General features: G+C 45.1%; 1 protein-coding gene and 1 pseudogene across 1 annotated transcript in view; both read right to left on the minus strand.

Moving 5' to 3' along the window:
- On the minus strand, nt 1-2,615 carry LOC101039666 (glutamine--tRNA ligase pseudogene; annotated as a pseudogene).
- Nucleotides 2,541-21,549, minus strand: part of LOC101039991 (pre-mRNA-splicing factor SYF1-like) — a 21,744-nt gene continuing 2,735 nt past the window's right edge. The window contains 5 exon segments of the mRNA XM_074390455.1: nt 2,541-3,105; nt 3,108-4,173; nt 9,959-10,034; nt 11,268-11,395; nt 14,893-15,060. Coding sequence (XP_074246556.1) covers nt 2,624-3,105; nt 3,108-4,173; nt 9,959-10,034; nt 11,268-11,395; nt 14,893-15,060 — 1,920 coding nt within the window. The 3' untranslated portion in view covers nt 2,541-2,623.

Consider the following 21,549-nt stretch of genomic DNA (forward strand, 5'->3'; position numbering starts at 1 on the left):
TCAGTATACTTGGCAAAGCACTTCCCAAGTGATAGACAAGGCATGCACTTTAAAAGCAAAATTCATGGAGCGTTCTACTGGATGGTGCTGATCTAAAGAATTCATGCTTCTTCTTCTTCTTTTTTTTTTTTTTTTTTTGTAATTTAGCTGTTCTTCATTAACATGGAATTTGGGGTGGTGAGGGTAGCCCCAACCTCCAGGAGGACAAGGTAGGTTCACAGTGTTTCCAGCCCACACCTTTCCCGGGTCTTCCTTCAGTGTCACAGTTTTGGTTAAAAACAAGCTTTCCCTTATGGCTGTCTGGATCCAGAGAGAAGTACCCAAGATACTCAAACTGGAACTTGTTGAAGGGTTTTGCCAGCAGTCCACTAATGCTGCCTCTGCCACGCATGGTGATGCTGGGTTCGGGTTACTTAAGAATCCACCAGGCACCTCAGTAGGATCTTCAGGGTTCTTGTCCTGGAATAGGTGCACATAGAGGCGAACCTTGCACATCAAAGGCTGTGACACCCAGTGAATAAAGGCCTTTGGCTTCTCTCCAGCATCTGCCCTTCTGCAGGTCACCTCCAGACTCTCTACACAACCACTGGGGCCCTTGACAACACGCTGCAGCTCAGCGACGTTGCCTGTATGCCTCAGGCCCACAGGCTGGCCCCAACCCAGGTGCTTAAAATCTGGCTCTGGCTCCTCCTTGAAGTCAGTCCTCTCAATGAACACAATGGATGTGAAAGGAACCTGATGGAAGCCTTTGGTCTCATCAGCTGGGAAGCTGGGCACCTGGATGTCCAAGGACTTGGCAGCAGGAAAGTTGGTGATGATGACCTGTAGTGACTCCAGCACAGCCATGGCTCATGGCACTGTGTCATTCAGCACATCACACACACAGGCTTCCAGAAGATGTGGCTCCATTGTGGACTGTGCCACTGTCACTCCCACCGGGGCACAGAGTTGTTGATGCCCTCAGGTGGGAAACCCCGCCGTCTCAGGGCCGTGCGTGTAAAGAGCCGTGGGTCACCCCAGTCCCGCACAGCACCAGTTGCTACAAGCTGGAGGATCTTCCTCTTAGAGACAACAGTGGAGTGCAGGTTGAGGCGGCCATATTCCCACTGAACAGGGCAATAGATGTCCAGTGCATTGCAAGGCCAGAAGTAGGAAAAGCGTCGGGCCTGGAATTCCCTGGTGCAGAGTGAGTGAGTGATGTGTTCAATGGAGTCACAGGCAATGTGTGTAGTCGTAGGTGGGATAGATGCACCATTTGTCCCGTGCAGTGATGTGGTGTATACTTGACTTGATAGGCTACAGGGACCATCTTCCATCCTCCATCAACAGCTTCATCCGTAGTGTGGCCTCACCCTCTGAAAACTTGCCCTTGTGCATTGCCTCAAAGAGCAGCAGTGACTCCTCCATGGGACGGTCTCTCCAGGGTGAGGGCAGAGGATTACGGCCTTTGAGCTCCTCCCCTCGCTGGTGACACACATAAGCCAGACCCCTGCAGATGAGCTCCACAGCCCAGGCATATGGCTGGTCAAAATAGTCAGAGGCATATATCACTCTGTAAGGTGTGTAACCCAGCCAGGCCACCATGCCATAGATGGCAGTGAAGAACTTTGCTTCCTCCTTCTCAGGGTTGGTGTCATCAAAGTGCAGAAAACAGATGCCATTGTTGGCCTTGTCATAGCCAAAGGTGAACTTGATGGCTTCGGCATGTCCAATATGCAGGATTCCATTGGGTTCTGGTGGGAACCGTACCTGCCCCCCAGTAACCTCCAAGTGCTGCTTTAGTAGATTCATGGTGTGTGGAGTCATCACATAGCCTGGGGTCTTGTAGTTTCCACCAGGCTTGTGGAACTTAAGGGCCTCTCCCCGGAGCTGCTCCATCAGAGACAGGGTCTGGTCAGCAGTCTCACCATTCTCTGCCACATCTTTTGCTGTCCTCCGGTCTGTTTCCTCCAGCCGCGCTTTGGCCACCTTGGGCTTCTTCTCCAGATCAGCCTCCATCTTGGGGCCCAGAAGGTGGAAGACCTGCATGTCCACTTTGTTCTTGATCATTTGGCCATCTGCTCCCTTGAGCACGGCCGGAGCCCATCCCATCAGCAGCCCCATGTTGAAACGGTAACGTTCCACCAGGAGCTGGGGCCCGTGCTTGTTAATGGCAGCCTCCACAGCCTTCTCAATCTGCTCTGGCGTCAAAGTGACATCCACGCCACATTCCTGCTCAAAGTCCGTAGTGTCAATGGGGTCCAAGTGGTGACTCCGCACATACTCAAGGGCAGCGCTCAGCTGGGGCTCAGTGTGGATCTTCTTACTGGCTATGTAGCTTACAAGGAAGGAGAGACGCTGGGTATCCCTGAGTCGGGAGGCCAAGCCATGTAACAGGGTCCCAGTAGCCTTATCAATGGTGGAGCCCAGGGTCTGCTGAGCCTGAGTAGCTGCTTCGCGCAGCTGCGCGCTCAGAGTCTGGTTCTTGAGCGTCTCGCGGGCCTTCTGCTCTCTAAGGCCGAGGCCAGTGAAGAGCGACAGGGAGTCCAGAGCCGCCATTGCAGAGACAGACACTGGAAACGAAAAGACTTTTTTTTTTTTTTTTACAAACACGGCTGTATTGGGGGAAGGGAGGAGGGACGGGTCAGTCTTCTTTCAGGCTCCCGAACACAGCAGCTGGCACGCTCTGCTGCTCTAGCTGGACCTCGTTGGGTTCCAGGTCCATCTCGTCCTCGCCCAGCTGGATCTCCTCGGGGTTGACCTGCTGTGCCAGCTCTGCCAGCTCCTCCCTGGAGGCGTCGCTCCTCACGAACAGGATCTTGCTCTGGGCACACAGGGTCTGGTCTCGCTCCACCTCGGCTGCCAGCTGTTCCGCACGCTGTTCCAACAGCTTCATGTCATCCATGCCTCTCTGCCCAGGGGCCAGGTTGGACACGGTGCCCATGGTGCTGCCCGAGACCTTGAGCATCTGCGAGGCCATGGCGTTGACCTGCGTGTTGTATGTGGCCTGCACGCTCCGCTGGATGCGCAGCATCTCCTTGATGGTGTCCTCCTTGCCGTGCCGGACCTCAAAGTCCTTCCACGTCTGCCAGAACGCTCCGGTCATCCGGGGGTTGCAGATCTTGGACAGAAGCTGTAGATGGCCCCGGTGCGGTTGATCTGCCCCAGCTTGCACCCCATGTCCGCGAACCTCAGGTACATCTCAGGTGCATGCTCGTCCGACAGCACCTCGATGGCCTTCTGGTAGATGCCGCGGGTGTGGGTGACCCCGTAGATCTTGGCAGCCCGCTTGATGCAGATGTTGAATGTGTCGTGCTGCTGCTCAGCCTCCACGGCCCTGGTCATGGCGTGCCGGGCCAGGCCCCACTCCTCCTCCAGCTGCGCGTACAGCAGGTACAAGGTCTTGGCGTCTTTTGGTGGGCAGCCGTCCAGAGCCTGTTCGAACAGGTCCCGTGCCCGCTCCAGCTTGCGGCCCCCGTAGCGGGCGACGAATTTGGTCAGGTAGGTGCTCCAGATTTCCGACACATTGGGCCGCGTGAACAGGGGGATGCTGCGCTCGTGCGCCTTGAAGCTCTCCTCGAAGTACTTGTGCTCCTGCAGGAACATGGCGTCGTTGATGACGATCTGGGGTGCTGCGATGCGCAGGTCCGGGATGCGGTCGTACACGGCCTTGGTGGACTGGAAGGTGCCGAGGCTCTCCTCCAGGTCGGAGAGCATGGACCACACCTTCAGTGACTTGTACACGCGGTTCTGCACGGGCTCTGAGCCGTCGAAGTACTCGGCCCGGCAGGCAGGCAGCGCCGTGGCCTTCCACAGCAGCCGCAGGGCCTCGTCATAGTTCTGGTGCCGGAGCTCCAGCTCCCCGCACCGACACCGTAGGCTTGCCAGGTCATCCACCTGCTTCAAGTTCACCTTGGTGGCCTTCTCCAGGATGACACAGGCATCGTCCAGCTGCCTGTTGTCCTCATGAAACTTGGCAAATGCCACCCACAGAGTGTGGGGTTTGCCTGTGGCCTTGCAGGGGCCCACCATCTGCACAGCCTCTGTGAAGGTATTGATGATCTCCCGGGGGCGGCCCTGGTGCAGGGCAACAGGCTTATGCCACTTGTGCACGTGGTGTGGGTTCTGGCGCAGCAGGATGCTGTTGAGGAGCAGGGGCCTCCTCCTCGTGCATTTAATACCTCTGGGCAGAATCTAAATACTGGGTTCTCCTGTAGTTCATCTTTAGTTAGTTACTAAGAAAGGATATAGGAGACATGTGCCTTCTGGAAACAAGTAGAAGCAATCACCTGGGCCATGTCCCTACAAACCCATGTCAGGGAGGTGCCAGTTACAGCAGGTGATTCAGCTACTTGAGGCAGGTGACAGATCTCCCATTCCTCACTGAAGATGGGGTTCGTGTTTTTGTTTTGCCCCCGGTAGTCATCTGGTGTTCGTACTATAACAACAAGAAGAAAATTTATCTTTATATACTCTTTGCACCTCCTTTTTTGAGATACAAATATTTGAGGGGAGAGAAGTATCTAAGGGTATATGTGGAAACAATGCAGTCAGATCTACATTAGGAAAGGTATGAGCTGCCTCCCTAGTGGCCATGGGGGTGGGCAGGGGGCGGTGTATGTCTTTGGGCATTTGTTTTTTATGAAGTGTATAATAAAATAATCGTGCTGCCTCGCCCTCCAGAATAGCTGGGATTGCAGGCACGCACCACCATGCCCAGCTAATTTTGTATTTTCAGTAGAGACATGGTTTCACCATGTTGGCCAGGCTAGTCTTGAACTCCTGACCTCAGGTGATCCGCCTGCCTCAGCCTCTTAAAGTGCTGAGATTACAGGTGTCAGCCACCGCACCTGGCCCACCTCCAATCGTTAGGTGTTTTTTTTTTTTTTTTTGAGACGGAGTTTCGCTCTTGTTACCCAGGCTGGAGTGCAATGGCGCGATCTCGGCTCACCGCAACCTCCGCCTCCCGGGTTCAGGCAATTCTCCTGCCTCAACCTCCTGAGTAGCTGGGATTACAGGCACGCGCCACCATGCCCAGCTAGTTTTTTGTATTTTTAGTAGAGACGGGGTTTCACCATGTTGACCAGGATGGTCTCGATCTCTCGACCTCATGATCCACCCGCCTCGGCCTCCCAAAGTGCTGGGATTACAGGCTTGAGCCACCGCGCCCGGCCCGTTAGGTCTTAAAGAGAGATAGTATTCATTTATTCTACGAATATTTATTTAGGATCTACTATTTATTAGGTAAGTCATGAGTACAATAGCTGACTGGAAGACACAAATAATACTTAAGTAAACAGACTAATTAAAGCTGCTGATTTAGGAATTAAATAGTTTCAGGTTCATATCACGATCTGTTTCTTAACTCCCATGTAACATTGGGAAAGACACTTAAACTTGAAGACCCTCCTTTTCCACACTTGTAAAAGAGGAATTAAAAATGCCTGCCTCTGTGGTTGTTGTGAGGATTAAAGGGATAAGTTAAGTAGTACTTAGCATGCTGGCTCCAGTGTAATGCAACTATTATTTCTCTTAAAAATGTTTTGGAACCTAAGAGTGTGCTTAAATCATTGAAACACCCTTGTTAGGGTCTTAAGATGAATCAATGAAGATATTAGATAGAATTGCCAGAAAACACAGGAAAGTAACAGACCATGTTTCAAGTCCTTGAAGCCTAAGGGCTGCTCACCTGAGGTCTTAGGACAGAGCAGAGATGGGCAGATTAGGGACACAGGGCCATAAACATGACCTGGAGCCATGTAAATATGCTGCCTCTGCAGTGCTCTCTTCTGCGGTTTGATGGAGAGTTAAAGAACTCCTGGGCCCTTGGGATTTTTGAGTCAAATGACCATCAATCACCACTGCTTTTTTTCCTGTTTATCCTGGGTTGCTCAACCCCATGCATGTGAGATAAACTAAAATAGGTCATGCTGCGTAAAATCTCTGCTTAAAACACAATCTTGCCGGTCTGCAGCACAACTGGGAAGCTTCTGTTCTTCCTCTTCTCGTAAATATTCTCAGAAACACAATAAACACATCAAAAACCACTTTCTTCACTTCCAGTGGACTGACCATTTATTGCGTTTTCCTGGAAACTGGATTTGGAGCAGACATGAGTGAACACTGGACTTCAAATGTGAGTCACTGAAAGGCAGCCTCGGAGCAGGGCCGACGATCAGTAGCTGACCCTGCTTCTGTCAGTCATGAGGAATGTTTCCTTCTCTAGATAGAGGGATAGAAACCCACGTGCCCAACCCAAGTTTACCTGAAGCAGTCACTGGGATACTCATTGCACCATCGTGTCCCATCTTATCCCTTTTGTTACCTTCAAATATAGTCGCATTTCCTCAGGACCAGAACTCCCTTATGTGGGAAGCAGGGCCATCCATGAGTTACTCCTCATTGGCTGGGATACGTGCCAGTATTTTCAGCAAAGCATGAATCTGATAAAATTTGCCTGAACTGGCTCCCAGTTTCAGAATGAGCTAACACCACCCAGGGCCTCTATTTAGGGCAATCTGGTAGAGTCAGGAGCAGAAAGGCATCTTGTGCTGTTATACTGATAATAATATCAAAGTATTTAGTAAATATGAGTGACATTGACTCTCCTATCAGATTACGGGAAATGAAACCATCAACACTGGCCTCTCTTTGGGAGGAAACTGGAAATGGCAAGAGGGACCGCTTGTGGGCCGGAGCCCAGCACTTGGGTCATGACTCACCCTGGACAGGTCACATATGGGCCCCACTGCTTCAGGCCTGGTTGTGGATCACGCCCTGGATTCTTCTCCTCCAAGCGCAGCTCAGTTGCCATGATGCTCCTTGAGTCAATGAGCTCTTTGGACTGCTCCTCTGCTCAAGCAGATGATGATCTGTGCGTCACCCTTGAGAAGCTGACAAGAACCACTGGCTTCTTTAGGCAGGTGGCGGAACATGGGTGTATCCTGCAAGGGCCCACAGTATCTCCCGTGGCTCAGATGACAGAGGCTTGGAGTTTTTCAGCTGTCGACCTAAAATTCCTGAATGATTGTTTTCAAATTTCTTCATAAATATTAGGATGAACTTGCCACCCCTGTCAGGGGGAATGGGATTCCTGAGAGCTGAGGGGCCAGAGTCCAGATCAGATCCTGATCCTCTTCACTTTGTAGAGCAAAGGCAGTCTCTCTCTCTCTCTCTCTCTCTCTCCCCCGTGATTAGGTGAGATCTTAGACCTAACGGAGAATCAGCTGTTCCAAGGAACAGCTCGGGATCCCGCAACCTGAAAAGGTAGAACCAAGGCAAAGGCAGGTGGAAATACCCAGAGGTTGGGTACTGAGCATGTTAAGGGGAATTTTTTTCAGGGAAGGGAAGTAAATAATGAGGTTTAGACAGCAGCAAGAATGAGAAGCCAAATCATAGACTGCAAAATCAAACAGCATCTGCCCTTTCTCCCTGGTCAGAGAGAGTATGATAGGAAGTCTCCAATATAGAAATCCCACTGTGTCCTTCACTTCCCCCACAGGCTCAGAACAGGCTTGATTCTGAAATTTCTGTTCTCTTTAGGCTCGGGCCTGATTTTCTGGCTCATAAGGCCAAGGGGAGCTGGAAAGTTACCCAAGGCAGGACTCCCGGTGGAGAGAGAATGGTCTGGAGGATTCAGGCCTCTGCACACTGTGTCTGGGTCCCTCCGAAAAGACTGATAAAGACAAGTAAAGAGCTTGAAGCAGCCTGGAGTTTAGTCAGAAACCTTTGAGCCTCAAAGCAGATGGTCACAACACTCTTCAGAATATCGGCAAAGGGCTCCTGTGGCCAGGTTTGTCCTAGGATGACATAATTTAATAATGTAACCTCCTGTATCTTTGCTTTTGATATATCTGCTCCCCCATCACAAGGACGTCATGGTTAATTTCACCAATTTGGTAACCTGGCTTATGGGAAGTAGGAAAGTAAGTCAGGGCCGGGCCTGTAATCCCAGCACTGTGGATGGCTGAGGCAGGGGGATCGTTTGAGCCCAGGAGTTCAAGACCAGCCTGGCACCATGACAAAACCACATTTCCACAAAAAATGCAAAAATCAACCAGATGTGGTAGTGCATGGCTGTAATCCCAGCTACTCAGAGGCTGAGGCGGGAGAATTTCTTGAGCCCGGGAGGCAGAGGTTGCTGTGAGCTGAGATCATGTCACTGCACTCCAGCCTGGGCAATGAAGTGAGACCCCATCTGAAAAAAAAAAAAAGAGAAAGAAATTGAGGGTTTCCTGTGAATCAAATCCTTGAATGAATGTTTTCTTTTTTATTTTTTGAGACGAGTCTCACTCTGTAGCCCAGGCTGGAGTGCAGTGGCACAATCTTGGCTCCCTGCAACCTCTACCTCCCAGGTTCAAGTGTTTCTCCTGCCTCAGCTTCCCGAGTAGCTGGGACTATAGGTGCGTGCCACCACACACCCAGCTAGTTTTTGTATTTTTAGTAGAGATGGGGTTTCACCATATTGGCCAGGCTGATCTCGAACTCCTGACCTCGTGATCTGCCTGTCTCAGCCTCCCAGAGTGCTGGGATTATAGAAATGAGCCACCGCGCCCGGCCTGGATGTTTTCTTAACTAACCAAGACTTCTGTAAGAATTCTGTCTTTGATTCCACAACAAAGTGGTGTGAAGTCACTATAAGCAAATGTTTACACGTCTCATTTAATCTTCACAACAATCCTGTGAAGAAAGTAGAATTGTGCTCCTCATTTTCTGAGTGAAGAAACTGAGGCTCAGGGGAGGTTTATGACCTGCCCAAGTCTCCACGGCTGGAAACCACGGAATGGCTGCCCTTTCCCAGCGCTGCCTCTGCCACATCCTCCCCTGCCCTGTCCCTGTGCTCTGGGCACCTGCAGCGCTTAATTAAGGGCAGATGTGAAGAGAGAGCATGGGAAAGCTTTGACAGAGATATTTCAGGATGAAGAGGCAGGGCCAGCTGCCTAGAGGTGGGGAATAATGTTCCTAAGTAGAGCAAAATCAATACACAGAGGGCAAATTCATTACCTACAGTTACATTCCTCTCGACTTGAATGGCTATATTTGTCTCAATAGCTGAAATATTGCTTAGCCTCCCCACTGCTGGATGTGGCCCCACCATCTTTGTCTCAAGATGAGAAACCTCTTCTTACAGTTGCAACTCCCACCTAGGGTCCAACAAGTCTCATTGATTATAATTTCAAACGAATATAGATTATCGTAGATGTTTTTTCAAATAGTAAAAAAGTGCAAAGTATGTTGTTGAATGGAGAAAAACGAAGTGCCAAGCAGGATATAATGTGCTAACTTTTGTGGAAAAGGAAAGAATGAGAATCTCTCCCTGTATTTTTTCTTAGAAGCATAAATACATTTAAAAATGATCCAAGAAAATGGACCACAGGTGTTGTGGGTGGGCTGGGGACTGAGGTGGATAAAAGCTTTCACAGTTCTCCTTGCTGTATTTGAGAGACAGATGTTTGAATATTGTGACTTTATTCTCTATTATAAAAATTTTGTTCAAATAAAAAAATGGAATCACAAAAAGAACACAAATTAAGTTATCTCTGAAATAGTCCCCATTACTTCTTATTGCCAAAGATAACTGTTAATAGTCTGATACATATTTCTGTAGGCTTTCTCTATACATAAGCCTATGTCTGTTTATCAAAATACACAGATACAATTATTTTATTTTACTGTGGCTTTCAATAAGACTATACTATGCATGTTGTTCTGGAATTTCCTTTTTGCTTTCAGTGGTATATGCTGGACCCATTTCCACGTTTATACCCATGGAATCATAATTAAATGTTCCACTGTTGGTAAACATTTAGAATTATTTAAAAATCTGTGAATCTGTGAAATATGTAATATCTATGCTTATGTGACTATTTTTGTAAGATATAAATGGATTTACTGAAGCCAAGAATGTGTTCCCTAAAAAAAAAAAAAAAAGAATAATAATAATTCCAGGTCACTGAACAAAAACACTGCATCACCTTACAACAGCAAATAAGCGGACCCATTCCTCCACACGGTCACTCACACTAAATATCAGCAACTTCCACACCTCTGCAAAACTGAATGGTTTCAGATAGAAAGAGATCTTGTTTGGCCTCACATCTCCTGGGCCATGAGAGGGCTCAGCCTCTGCTCCTCGTGTGCGTCTCCTGTGCTCATGTCTGGAAACAAGGCAGGGCAGTAGCTGGACTCCATGGAAGGAACGTGGCTTCCCGTCCTCAGTCCTTGACTCAGAAGATTTCACCACATCACAGGAGGAGCCGTGAGATGTCAGTGTCACGTAAGACAGAGGTGGGAAATGGAGATGCTGTGGGGGGCTACAGGAAAGTGCCCATGAATGCTGACAGGGTCTGGAGAGGCAGTGAGGACTTTCCTAACTGAAAAGTGCACTCTTTACCCAATGGAATTTACATAAAAAAAAGCGGTAACATTGGTGCAGAACAAAAATCGCCTGTCTCTGGGGCAGATTTGGCCATCAGCAACACCCTTGATCTAACACAGTAGAGTCACATGACCCAGAGAAATACATGTAAGTATCAGAATTTTGTTTCTTTAAAAAAAATCTTCTATGTTCAAACTCTTAATATCCAAATACATTTTTTAAGTTAGTCTCCGATCTTATGTTTAAGACTCTAAGATACAACCTAATTTTTAGAGAAAACATAGTAAAGCGCTTTTCTGGTCCTAATCTATATGTGAAATGAAAGATCAAGGAAACACCATCATGAATTTGTCAGAGAGCAAGTATTAGGTATTTGCTTATCTTTGCTGTAGCATTTATCTATGTTTATTTAGACTTATTTTGAGTAAAATGATTATTAAATCTTTTATTAAGCTGAACTACATGAATTTGCCATTTAGGTCAAAAATACTAAAACGTCAGCAATGTCGTAAGGATCAACGAAAAGCCAACCTGCACTCTCGTCTACTCCACAGCCAATTTATTTTAGGAAAATGTCCCCCAGGCCTTTCTGCCAGAGGGTGGGAACAATACCACTGAAATGCTAAGACTCCATGAATTACTTGAGTTGTTTTATCATCTAATCCAGACTTTGGCTCCATCTCTCTGTCGCTTTGCTTGCCCACTGGTGTGGTGGTTCTGGTAGCGGTTTTGGTAGCAGTCTGAACCAAGGCAAGCAGCTGTGTCTCTTAAATGAAGTGTCTGCCTACAAGGGCAGTGCCTTCCAAAAGTTCCTTCCTCTTCTGGGAAACCTTTTTGGCTCTGAGTGAAAACAGGGACCAGGCACTGACAGGCAAAACATTCTGCACCGCTCTGAGGTGTGAAACATCACCTGTTTGGTGAAGCAACATCCCAGAACTGCTGGATCTGGGCCTCTCCAGCCACACGATTCCTTAAGTCAATGGGCCATTCATCTGCATCAAGATCCTCATCCCCATCATTTAGCATTTGCTGACCCCCCTGGAGGAAATGACACTTTACTTGATGACTCAGCATCTTTTCAGCCTTCTTCCTATTCTGTGTCCTTCCCAGCCACCGACACTGAAAGCACACTATGTCATCACATGAGCAGTTCACAGGTGCCATGAAATACCTCACAAATGTACAGTACTTTGTTGACAAATCTCGTAGTAGGTAAGAAATACGTTATTATTTACATTTTTCTATTGGAACTTGGGGGCACAGAGCGTTTAAATTACCTGCCCAAGGGCACACAAGTCACTTGCCTCTTCTGTTTCAATTATGCAATGGCTTAGTGATTCTTTCTTCAGACCATTGCTTTGAGGAGTGAATGGAATTAAGTCTGTGTGAAAAGGGCTGAGATGGTGAGTTCTTAAAGCAGGGTGACTACTGTTAGCACCAACTATTTATGGTAGTGACCATGATGATGATGGGGAAATAATAACACCTTCAATTAATAACAATAATAAAGTTGGAGTTAGAACCATCCCCCCAAAGTATAAAAATTAGGGCAACAAATTACATCACATTTTGTCTATTAAATGAATTATTTATTACGAGGAAATAGGCATCCTCATATACTGCAGGTAGAAGCACACAATGGAATAACTCCCATCAGCAAGCTAATCCATTTCCAGGAATTAGTTTTCTTTCTTTTTTTTTTTTTTTTTTTTTTTGAGATGGGGTCTTGCTCTGTCGCCCAGGACTACAGGGGCATATCACCATACCCAGTTAATTTTGTATTTTTTTTTTTTTTTGGTAGAGATGGGGTTTTGCCATGTTGGCCAAGCTTGTCTTAAACTCCTGGCCTCAAGTGATCCGCCTGCCTTGGCCTCCCAAAGTGCTTGGATTACAGGTGTGGGCCACTGCACCTAACCCCCCATTTCCAGGAATTAATTTTTTAATGACATTTACATACATCTACAAAAATACATGTGCAAGAAACAAAATAGAGTACTTTTTGTAAATGAAACACAAAAAACATTTAAAATACTAATCAACAAGAGAAAAGGAGATTGTTAAATGAATAATGTTGGGTCTAACAATGGAATGCTTTGCATGTATTGACAAAAAAAAAATGATCCATGGTATAATATTGACTCTAAAATAGAGGAGTTTGTATTATCTGATGTTCCTTGTGATCCTAGATATTTGCTGCTACCTTTGATGGTGGACAGCAGGTAGATTCCTTACACAATCTGGTAGCATGGACATTTTGCCTACGGGAGAGGGTATAGTCATTTGTCAAAAGTTTACCCCTACTGGCCAGGCACCGTGGCTCACGAATGTAATCCCAACACTTTGGGAGGCTGACGTGGGTGGATCACCTAAGATCAGGAGTTTCAGATCAGCCTGGCCAACATAGTGAAGCCTTGTCTTTAATAAAATCCAAAAAAATTAGCCAGGCGTGCTGGCAGCGCCTGTAATCCCAGCTACTCGGGAGGCTGAGGCAGGAGAATTGCTTGAACCTGGGAGGCGGAGGTTGCAGTGAGCCGAGATCGTGCCATCGTACTCCAGCCTGCTTACCAAAGATGAGGCTGGCATTTTCTACACTACAAAGCCAGTGTAAATTAGATAGTAAATTCGGTCAAGGAATACTGACAATTGTTGCTTCTTTTGGTTTGTTATTTTTCCAGTGGCTCTTTTCATGCAGACAGGGTAGAAAGGTTTTAAAATGAAAGGTTTGAAATATTCCATAATATTGACAAAGTTCAACATTTCCCGTAAATTCTTATTTATTCAGTTGCCTTATTCACCTTAATCAAAATGATAAGCAGGAAGAAGAAAAAGTGCAAATGACTTCCAGTGTTTCATCACTGCAAAATGAACAGCAAAAAGGTAAAACAGAAATGAAAGTTCAGGCGAGTCCCCAGTTTTCTTCCCTTTCATTAACAGTGTGGGAAACTAAAACGGTGTAGCCACTGTGGCAGTCTGATACTTCCTCAAAAAGTTATACGTATCAGTTTTGCTCCTATGTATATACCCAGACAGATAAAACCGTACCTTAATGTGAAAACATATGCACAAATGTTCACAGGAGAATTATTCATAATAGCCAAAAGAGTGGAAACAATCAGATGCAGATGGCCATCGGTTAATGAGTGGATCAACAACATGTGGCATATCCACACTGTGGAATACTTGGAATACTTTCAGCTATAAAAAGGACTAAATTACTGACACAAGCTACTATTGTAAACCCCAAAATAGTAATAGATAAATCCTTAAAACATTATACAAAGTGAAAAAGCTAAACATAAAAGATCACATTTTAAGGTTCCATTTCTATGAAATGTTGAGGAGACAAATCCACAGAGACAGAAAAAGTGCCCTATGGGAATGGAGGTGGAGAGAACTGGGACTGTCTCTGACTAATAAATATGAGGTGATGAAAATATCCTGGAATTAGATAGTAGTAAGGGTTGCAAAAATAATGAATATACCAAAAAATCACTGAAATTTTCACTTGATATGGTGAATTTAATGCTATGTTAAATGTATCACAATTTAAAAAATATATGTATTTATGCAGGTGCGTGTATGTGTGTATACACACACACACACTTGCATAAAACTCAATCCCTGTGTCATTTTGGTGAGTGGTGCAGACAGAGAAGCCTCTATGCTGGGAGAGGCTCAGCTTGCAGATGCACTTGCCCTGGGGGTTGCTCCAGAGGAAGGACACCCCCATCTGAGAGTTCCTGGGACTCCTGGATATTAAAGCACAGTTAGAAAAGATCCCTGCGATGATGATGGTGATGATAGGAATAGCTGAGTAACTCTTAAGTGCAGGTGCTGTTCTGAGCATTTTACTCGTGCTCCTCATGTCATCTCCACAGCAACCCTATGGCAGTGGTTCTCAAACTCCAGCATGCATCAGAATCACCTGAAGGCTCCTAAAGACTCAGATTGCAGGGCCCATCCTCCAAGACTGGGACACAGTTCCAGAATTTGCTTTCTTTTCTTTTTTTTTTTTTTGAGACAGAGTTTCGCTCTTGTTACCCAGGCTGGAGTGCAATGGTGCAATCTCGGCTCACCGCAACCTCCGCCTCCTGGGTTCAGGCAATTCTCCTGCCTCAGCCTCCTGAGTAGCTGGGATTACAGGCACGTGCCACCATGCCCAGCTAATTTTTTGTATTTTAAGAAGAGACGAGGTTTCACTATGTTGACCAGGATGCTCTCGATCTCTTGACCTTGTGATCCACCCGCCTCGGCCTCCCAAAGTGCTGGGATTACAGGCTTGAGCTACCGCGCCCGGCCCCAGAACTTGCTTTCTAACAAGTTCCCAAGAGATGCAGGTGCTACTGGTCAGGGACTCCCTGTTCAAAACCACTGCCCTAGGAGATGCGGGCTCTTAAATGCCCCATAGGTGAGGCTGCTCACGGCAGTGGGAGATACAAAATCAAGGGTGGGGTCAAGTTCCTTTCTAAAGTGAAGAAATAACCTAAATACATGTCAGGCCAGCAGGGCTTAGAAAATAATTTAACCTCCTTCACCTCCTTCCCCTCATCCCTCCTTTCAGCCTCCATCACTTGATTGGCAAACTGGACTCTGGGAGCCAGAGGGCACCAGAAAAAGTGGAATGTGAGGCTGCAGGCCATCAAGATGAAGCCCTGAGGCTCCCCTGGGGCCAGTCCCTCCACTTTGATGTAGATAAGCCTCAGCTAGTGTCAAGTGGAAAGGAGAAAAAGACAGGTGAGTCACTGTTAAAGAAACAGATTCACCTTATGTGGGTCCAGGAGCACGGCAAGTAGTTCTCACAGTAGGGGAGAGGAATTGTGCTCAACTCTGAATCCCACACAAGCCAGTTGGAATTATAGTCAAGGAGGAGAATAGGGGTTAGTGAATGGGAAATGACTAGGAAGGAACATCAGGGGTAAGGGAGGATTCCGGCTAAACTGACCTAACGGGATTCTCGCTGAGGACAGGCCAAGGTTATCTGACATCAGCTGTGGGATAAGGACCCTGATAAGTATATGGAGGATGGAGATTTCTGCTAGCTAAACTGCCACAGCAGGGTAATTTACTAAAACTGAACTTGACAAAAAGGGCACAGATGGGTCTAGCAGAGGGTTCAGAAGGCTGACTAATGTATGGTCAAACAAACAGCTTCGGTCACCACACAGAATGTACGCTGCTGGACACAGACTGGGCCTCAGCAATTTCCTGCCCCACCAGCTTCCAGGAGGGCATTTTGCCCTGTGCCTCGTGGGTGGGTGTTTCCTAGCTTGATCCTTTCTAGGAGATGAGAGACTTGCACCTTATCATCTAGGAGAAATTCAGTGTCAGATTTTTAAATCAGGTGAGACAGTGCTTTAGTGACAATCTCAGGTATTTTAAAAAAGTGAGGTTCATTCATTCACCAGTTCTAAAGGCACACATTATTCTTTTTTGTTGTTTTACAAAGTTTGAGACCATGTAAAAGAAAAAGAATGAAAAAATCAAGCAACTTGAATTTCTTACATAATCCCTTCAAAACCCCAAACCAGGAAAACCTTTCCAATATAAACTATGGAAATTCTGTTGATTACTGACCGCAGTCTGGTGGTTTATACCTATTTTCTTGTGTCCTGTTTCCTCCCTACTCCCACCCCTGGCCCCTCAGCAGTTGCTGCCTTCCTGTCTTGGTCTCACAGTCCACAAATCAGACCTGCAGCTATGATCCCAAGCGCTTCTAACCTTCATCCTCATATCCACGGGATCCCCTAAGGACCCAGCTTCTATTGTTGAGAACTAACCTACCTACTGAATAAGGAGTCTGATCTTTATTCAGAATCAATGCTAAGATACCACAGGAAATAACAAGTAAGAGTCCAGTATAGAACTCACAGGAACTAACAGTTTTTTATTTGAATCATTTTATGTATATATGTATGTCTCTCTCTCTCTCTCTCTCTCTCTCTCTCTCTCTCTCTCTATATATATATATATATATATATATATATATAGAGAGAGAGAGAGAGAGAGAGAGAGAGATGGAGTCTAGCTGTGTCACCCAGGCTGGAGTGCAGTTGCATGATCCTGGCTTACTGTAACCTCTGCCTCCTGGGTTCAAGTGATTTTCCTCCCTCAGCCCCCCAAGTAGCTGGGATTACAGGTACCCGCCACCACTCCCAGCTAGTTTTTGTATTTTTAGTAGAAACGAGGTTTTACTGTGTTGGTCAAGCTGGTCTTGAACTCCTGACTTCGTGATCCACCAGCTTCATCCTCCCAAAGTGCTGGGATTACAAGTGTGAGCCACCACACCTGGCCTCTTTTTTTTTTTTTTTTTGAGACATTCTTGCCCTTTCCCCCAGCCCTGGCTGGAGTGCAGGGGTGTGATCTCGGCTCCCTGCCACCTCCACCTTCTGGGTTCAAGCAGTTGTCCCTGCCTCAGTCTACCCAGTAGCTGGGATCACAGGTACCCGCCACCAAACCCAGCTAATTTTTATGTTTTTTTCTTTTTGAGTCGGAGTCTCACTGGTTGCCCAGGCTGGAATGCAGTGGCTCAATCTCAGCTCACTGCAACTTCCGCCTCTTGGGTTCAAGTGATTCTCCTACCTCAGCTTCCCGAGTAGCTGGGATTATAGACGTCCGCCACTACTCCTGGTTAATTTTTGTATTTTTAGTAGAGACCGGGTTTTGCCATGTTGACCAGGCTGGTTTCGAACAACTAACCTCAGGTGATCCACACGTCTTGGCCTCCCAAACTGCTGAGATTACAGGTGTGAGCCACCGTGCCTGGTCTATATTCATGTTTCTATTCACAGTATCTCCTACACAGTGTTTTCCTATTCTATGGGGAGAAATCAGGCAAATGGCAGAAGACAGGTCAGATCTCGGAAAGAGTTGCTCTGGCTTCCAAACAAGAGTTTACTGATGATAGATTTAGGGGTGAATATTAGGAATGTGGGGAGATGGGCTGGGCGCGGTGGCTCAGGCCTGTAATCCCGGCACTTTGGGAGGCCAAGGTGGGTGGATCACAAGGTTATGAGTTCAAGACCAGCCTGACCAATACGGTGAAACCCCATCTCTACTAAAAATACAAAAATTAGCCTGGCGTGGTGGCATGCGCTTGTAGTCCCAGCTACTTGGGAAGCTGAGGCAGATGAATCACTTGAACTGGGGAGGCAGAGGTTACAGTGAGCTGAGATCTGGCCAGTGCACTGTAGCCTGGGTACCAGAACTAGATTTTTTATTTTTAATGGAAGATGTCCTACAAAGTTAGCTCCTATGTTACCTAATGCACCAAGCAGCTTGTCCATAATTAGTTTAAAAGTATCTGTCAGGCTCCAAGCCCTCTTGCTATAAAAGCAAGATTACTGAGTTAATCTTAGATTTTAAAACGCATGTGCCTGTAGTTCTAGCTACTCGGGAGGCTGAGGCAGGAGAATTGGTTGAATCCCGGAGGTGGAGGTTGCAGTGAGCTGAGATCATGCCACTTTACTCCAGCCTGGGTGACAGAGTGAGACTCTGTCTCCAAAAAAAAAAAAAAAAAAAAAAAAAAAAGAATAAAGGAAATAGTTTTGTTTTTTACTATGCTAGGTATAAAATAATGGTATGGATTTCCTGCATAATTCTACGGCAAATTTGTCCATCTGAACTTGAATATGGAAGTTTTTAGTTGATTACTGAGTTCTTTTCCTCTTGATTTAGTTCTGGTGCTTTCCAGATGCAAAAGCACATTTCTATTGCTTACTGATGTCATCACTTATTCTGTAGTACAATCTTAGATTTGTGACTTCATTTATTAACTATAACAGCAGATTCATTGTCTTTTCATGTAGATATTATGGAAAGGTTCACCAAATGTAATTTTTAAAAATATTTGCCTGTCATTACATGGTACAATTTTCTAATTTTTCTATATAGAAAAATACTATTTAAATTTAAATTTTTTATAATTTTATAAATCTAAAGCCAAACATATTGTTTAACACCAAATAGATAACTACCCACCAGGCTTTCTGTTTTTTACAATTTATTGAATTGAATTGAATAAATTTGTTAATAATAAGCATTTATTAAATATTTACCTTGTACCAGGTGCCATCCTAGAAACTATCGATAACTTAATGATTAAACTCTTACATATGATGCTTTCTGCCATGTTAAGATGTAGCAAGAAGTCTCTCACCACCTGTGGCCCCTTGATCTTGGACTTTCTAGCCTCCAAAAGTCTTTTTTTTTTTTTCCAAATAAACTTTTATTTATAAGCTATGCAGTTTCTGGTGTTCTGTTAACACAACCTGGACTAAACATTCTTCACACATGTCCTTCACACACAGGTCCTGAAAAAATCACCACCATCATTTCAAGTGGTAAAGGGAACCCTGCCAGTGTGTGGAGTTCATGGGGCGTGACTTGGGGGCATGACTTAAAACAGATTGTAATCGTAATGCTTTATGTAAGCCCTATGGTAACTATAAAGCAAAAAAGCTACAGCAGATACTCAAAGACAAAGAAATCAAAACATAGGACAACAGAAAACCATCAAATGAAAAAAAGACAGCAAGAGAGGGTGGATGTGGTAACTCACGCCTGTAATCCTAGCACTTTGGGATACCAAGGCAAACGGATAACCTGAGCTCAGGTGTTCAGGACCAGCCTGGGCAACATCATGAGACCCCATTTCCACTAAAAACACAAAAATTAGCCAGGTGTGGTGGTGCTTGCCTGTAGTTGCAGCTACCTGAGGGGATGAGGTAGGAGGATTGCTTAGACACAGGAGGTTGAGGCTGCAGTGAGCTGAGGTTGCACCAAGGTACTCTACCCTGGGTGACAAAGTGAGACCTATCTCAAAAACAAAACAAAACAAGAGAGAAAGGAACAAAGGCTCATAAACAGCTAGAAAATAAAATGCAAAATGGTAGTAGTATATCCTTACCTATCCATAATAACCTTGAATGTAAAAGGGCTAAATTCACCAATCAAAGGACAAAAAGTGGCTGAATGGATACTGAAATAAGATCAAACTATATGCTGCCTATAAAAAACTCACTTTAGCTTTAAGGACTGCCGTGTTCTCTCTCATCCTCTTAAATGGTGATGTGAACACTGAATTTTGCTTTTTCCAAGGATGTTACCAAAGCATATGACACAAATGGAAAAGTAATGGGCTGAGCTCCCAACTCCCCATTAAAAAGATGTGGATATAAAGTATTAGTGAGGGAAAAAGGTTTAGCAATTTAAACTGATGGCAACTTGATGGTTTTTGTTGCATACGTACATATATAAATTTCAATATTTGTTTTCCTATACATTGTGGCTATTGTCTCTTTTTTTCCTGTTCCAGTAATTTTGATAGACAAATAAATTATACTACCAAATGAAATACTGCCCATGTCTCATTACTCAGCTCAACTTCACCTCACCTCACCAGTACTGTCATATCCATACCACTGATAAAAATGTTTCCCTTAGGAATATGGAATGGCCTCTATGAATTGAGTTCAGTCTCCTCTCAGAATCCTTGTTAAAATTCTACACTTAACTCAGAAGATGAGTCCCCCAAACATGGCCCAAGTCATGCCATGAACTCTACACACTGGCAGGGTTCCCTTTACCACTTGAAATGATGGTGGTTATTTTTTCAGGTCGTGACATGTGTGAAGAATGTTTAGTCCATTTTGTGTTAATAGAACACCAGAAGCTGCATAGCTTATAAATAAAAGTTTATTGAAAAACAAAAACAAAAACAACTTTTGGAGGCTAGAAAGTCCAAGATCAAGGGGCCACATGTGGTGAGAGACTTCTTGCTACGTCTTAACATGACAGAAGGTATCATATGTAAGAATGTACCCATGAGAAAGCACAAGAGGGCTGAACTTGCTTTTATAACAAAGTCACTGTCTTGATAACAAACCCACTCATAGGAGAGAAATTAATCCATTCATGATGGGAAAGCACTCATGACCTAATTGCCTCTTAAAGGTTCCACATCTGAACTCTGTTGCATTAGGAATTAAGTTTCCAGCACATGAACTTTGGGGGACACATTCAAACCATAGCAAACGTGAAACTTCATTCTTTTTGCCCACGATGAGGGCCAACTCAACTGCCAGTCTCTGAATCCTCTTTTCTTTTGGAAATTGTTGTGATGTGATTCTACTGTCTAGATAACTCAGAATGCAGTTCCCGTGTAAAATGCATCACGGGACACAGCTGAAATCACCTCCTGTGTAACATGGAAACAGAACTCAAGGCAAGAGTGGCCATTATATGCTGAAAAAAGCTACGTGGTGGGTGTGTGCTATCCTTCAATACTTGAAATAATTTTCCTCTAGAGTATTTATACATCTGGTGTGTAACTTCTATCCGGAAGTATAACAAAAAACCCAAGGCTGACAGTGCTCCTGCTTAGTTCTGGATTCTTCAGACTTCCAGCAGAGAGAAGCTGGAGATACATGGAGTCACGCAGGGACTCTCTGCGGAAAAGCAGTTTGTCGGGTACTCAACAGTTATAAACTGGGCTAAGTCATGTTAGCCAGCTGACAGGAGAATAAAAGGCTTGAGATTTAAAAATTTTCAGAAACGACCTTATCAGAGAATTAAAGAAAAATTGATGCTACTACAGTACAAGGAACTCCAACACCCCCACCACATCATGGCAGAGTCTCCTTTAGGCCTAATTTATCTTTTTGTTTTATGAGTTATTATTTTCTTTAGGCCCTTTTAAGAAACAGGCATTTATTTATTTATTTATTGTGTGTGTGTGTGTGTGTGTGTGTGTGTGTGTGTGTGTGTGTTTTTAAATAATACTGGTAAAATATTTAATGCCGATAATTACCTATTGCTCACTTATTAAGGAGTGACACAGATTAACTCAGAAAATTCCATCAAAAAGGATTATAGGCAATTACCCGCATTATGGTGATGAGGAAACTGAGACATATTAAAGGAGAACTGACTCTCCCAGGTCACAGCCATATGGGAAGAAAGGGAATGAATACTCAAGCACTGATGTCAATAAGCCATTTAGTAAACTGAGAACCTGCTAGGTCTCATAACATACTGGGGACCCTAAACTCACTTTTATTATTTTAAGAGTTAACTGTATAGAAGTGCACTTTATGCAATGTATACAAATTCTTAGTATATTCTGATGGGTTCTAAAAATGTATACAGCTTTGTAAACATCACCATTTATATATGGAACATTCCATCATAAAAAA

This window comes from Saimiri boliviensis, chromosome 2 (assembly GCF_048565385.1).
Source record: "Saimiri boliviensis isolate mSaiBol1 chromosome 2, mSaiBol1.pri, whole genome shotgun sequence".
Classification (NCBI taxonomy): Eukaryota; Metazoa; Chordata; class Mammalia; order Primates; family Cebidae; genus Saimiri; species Saimiri boliviensis.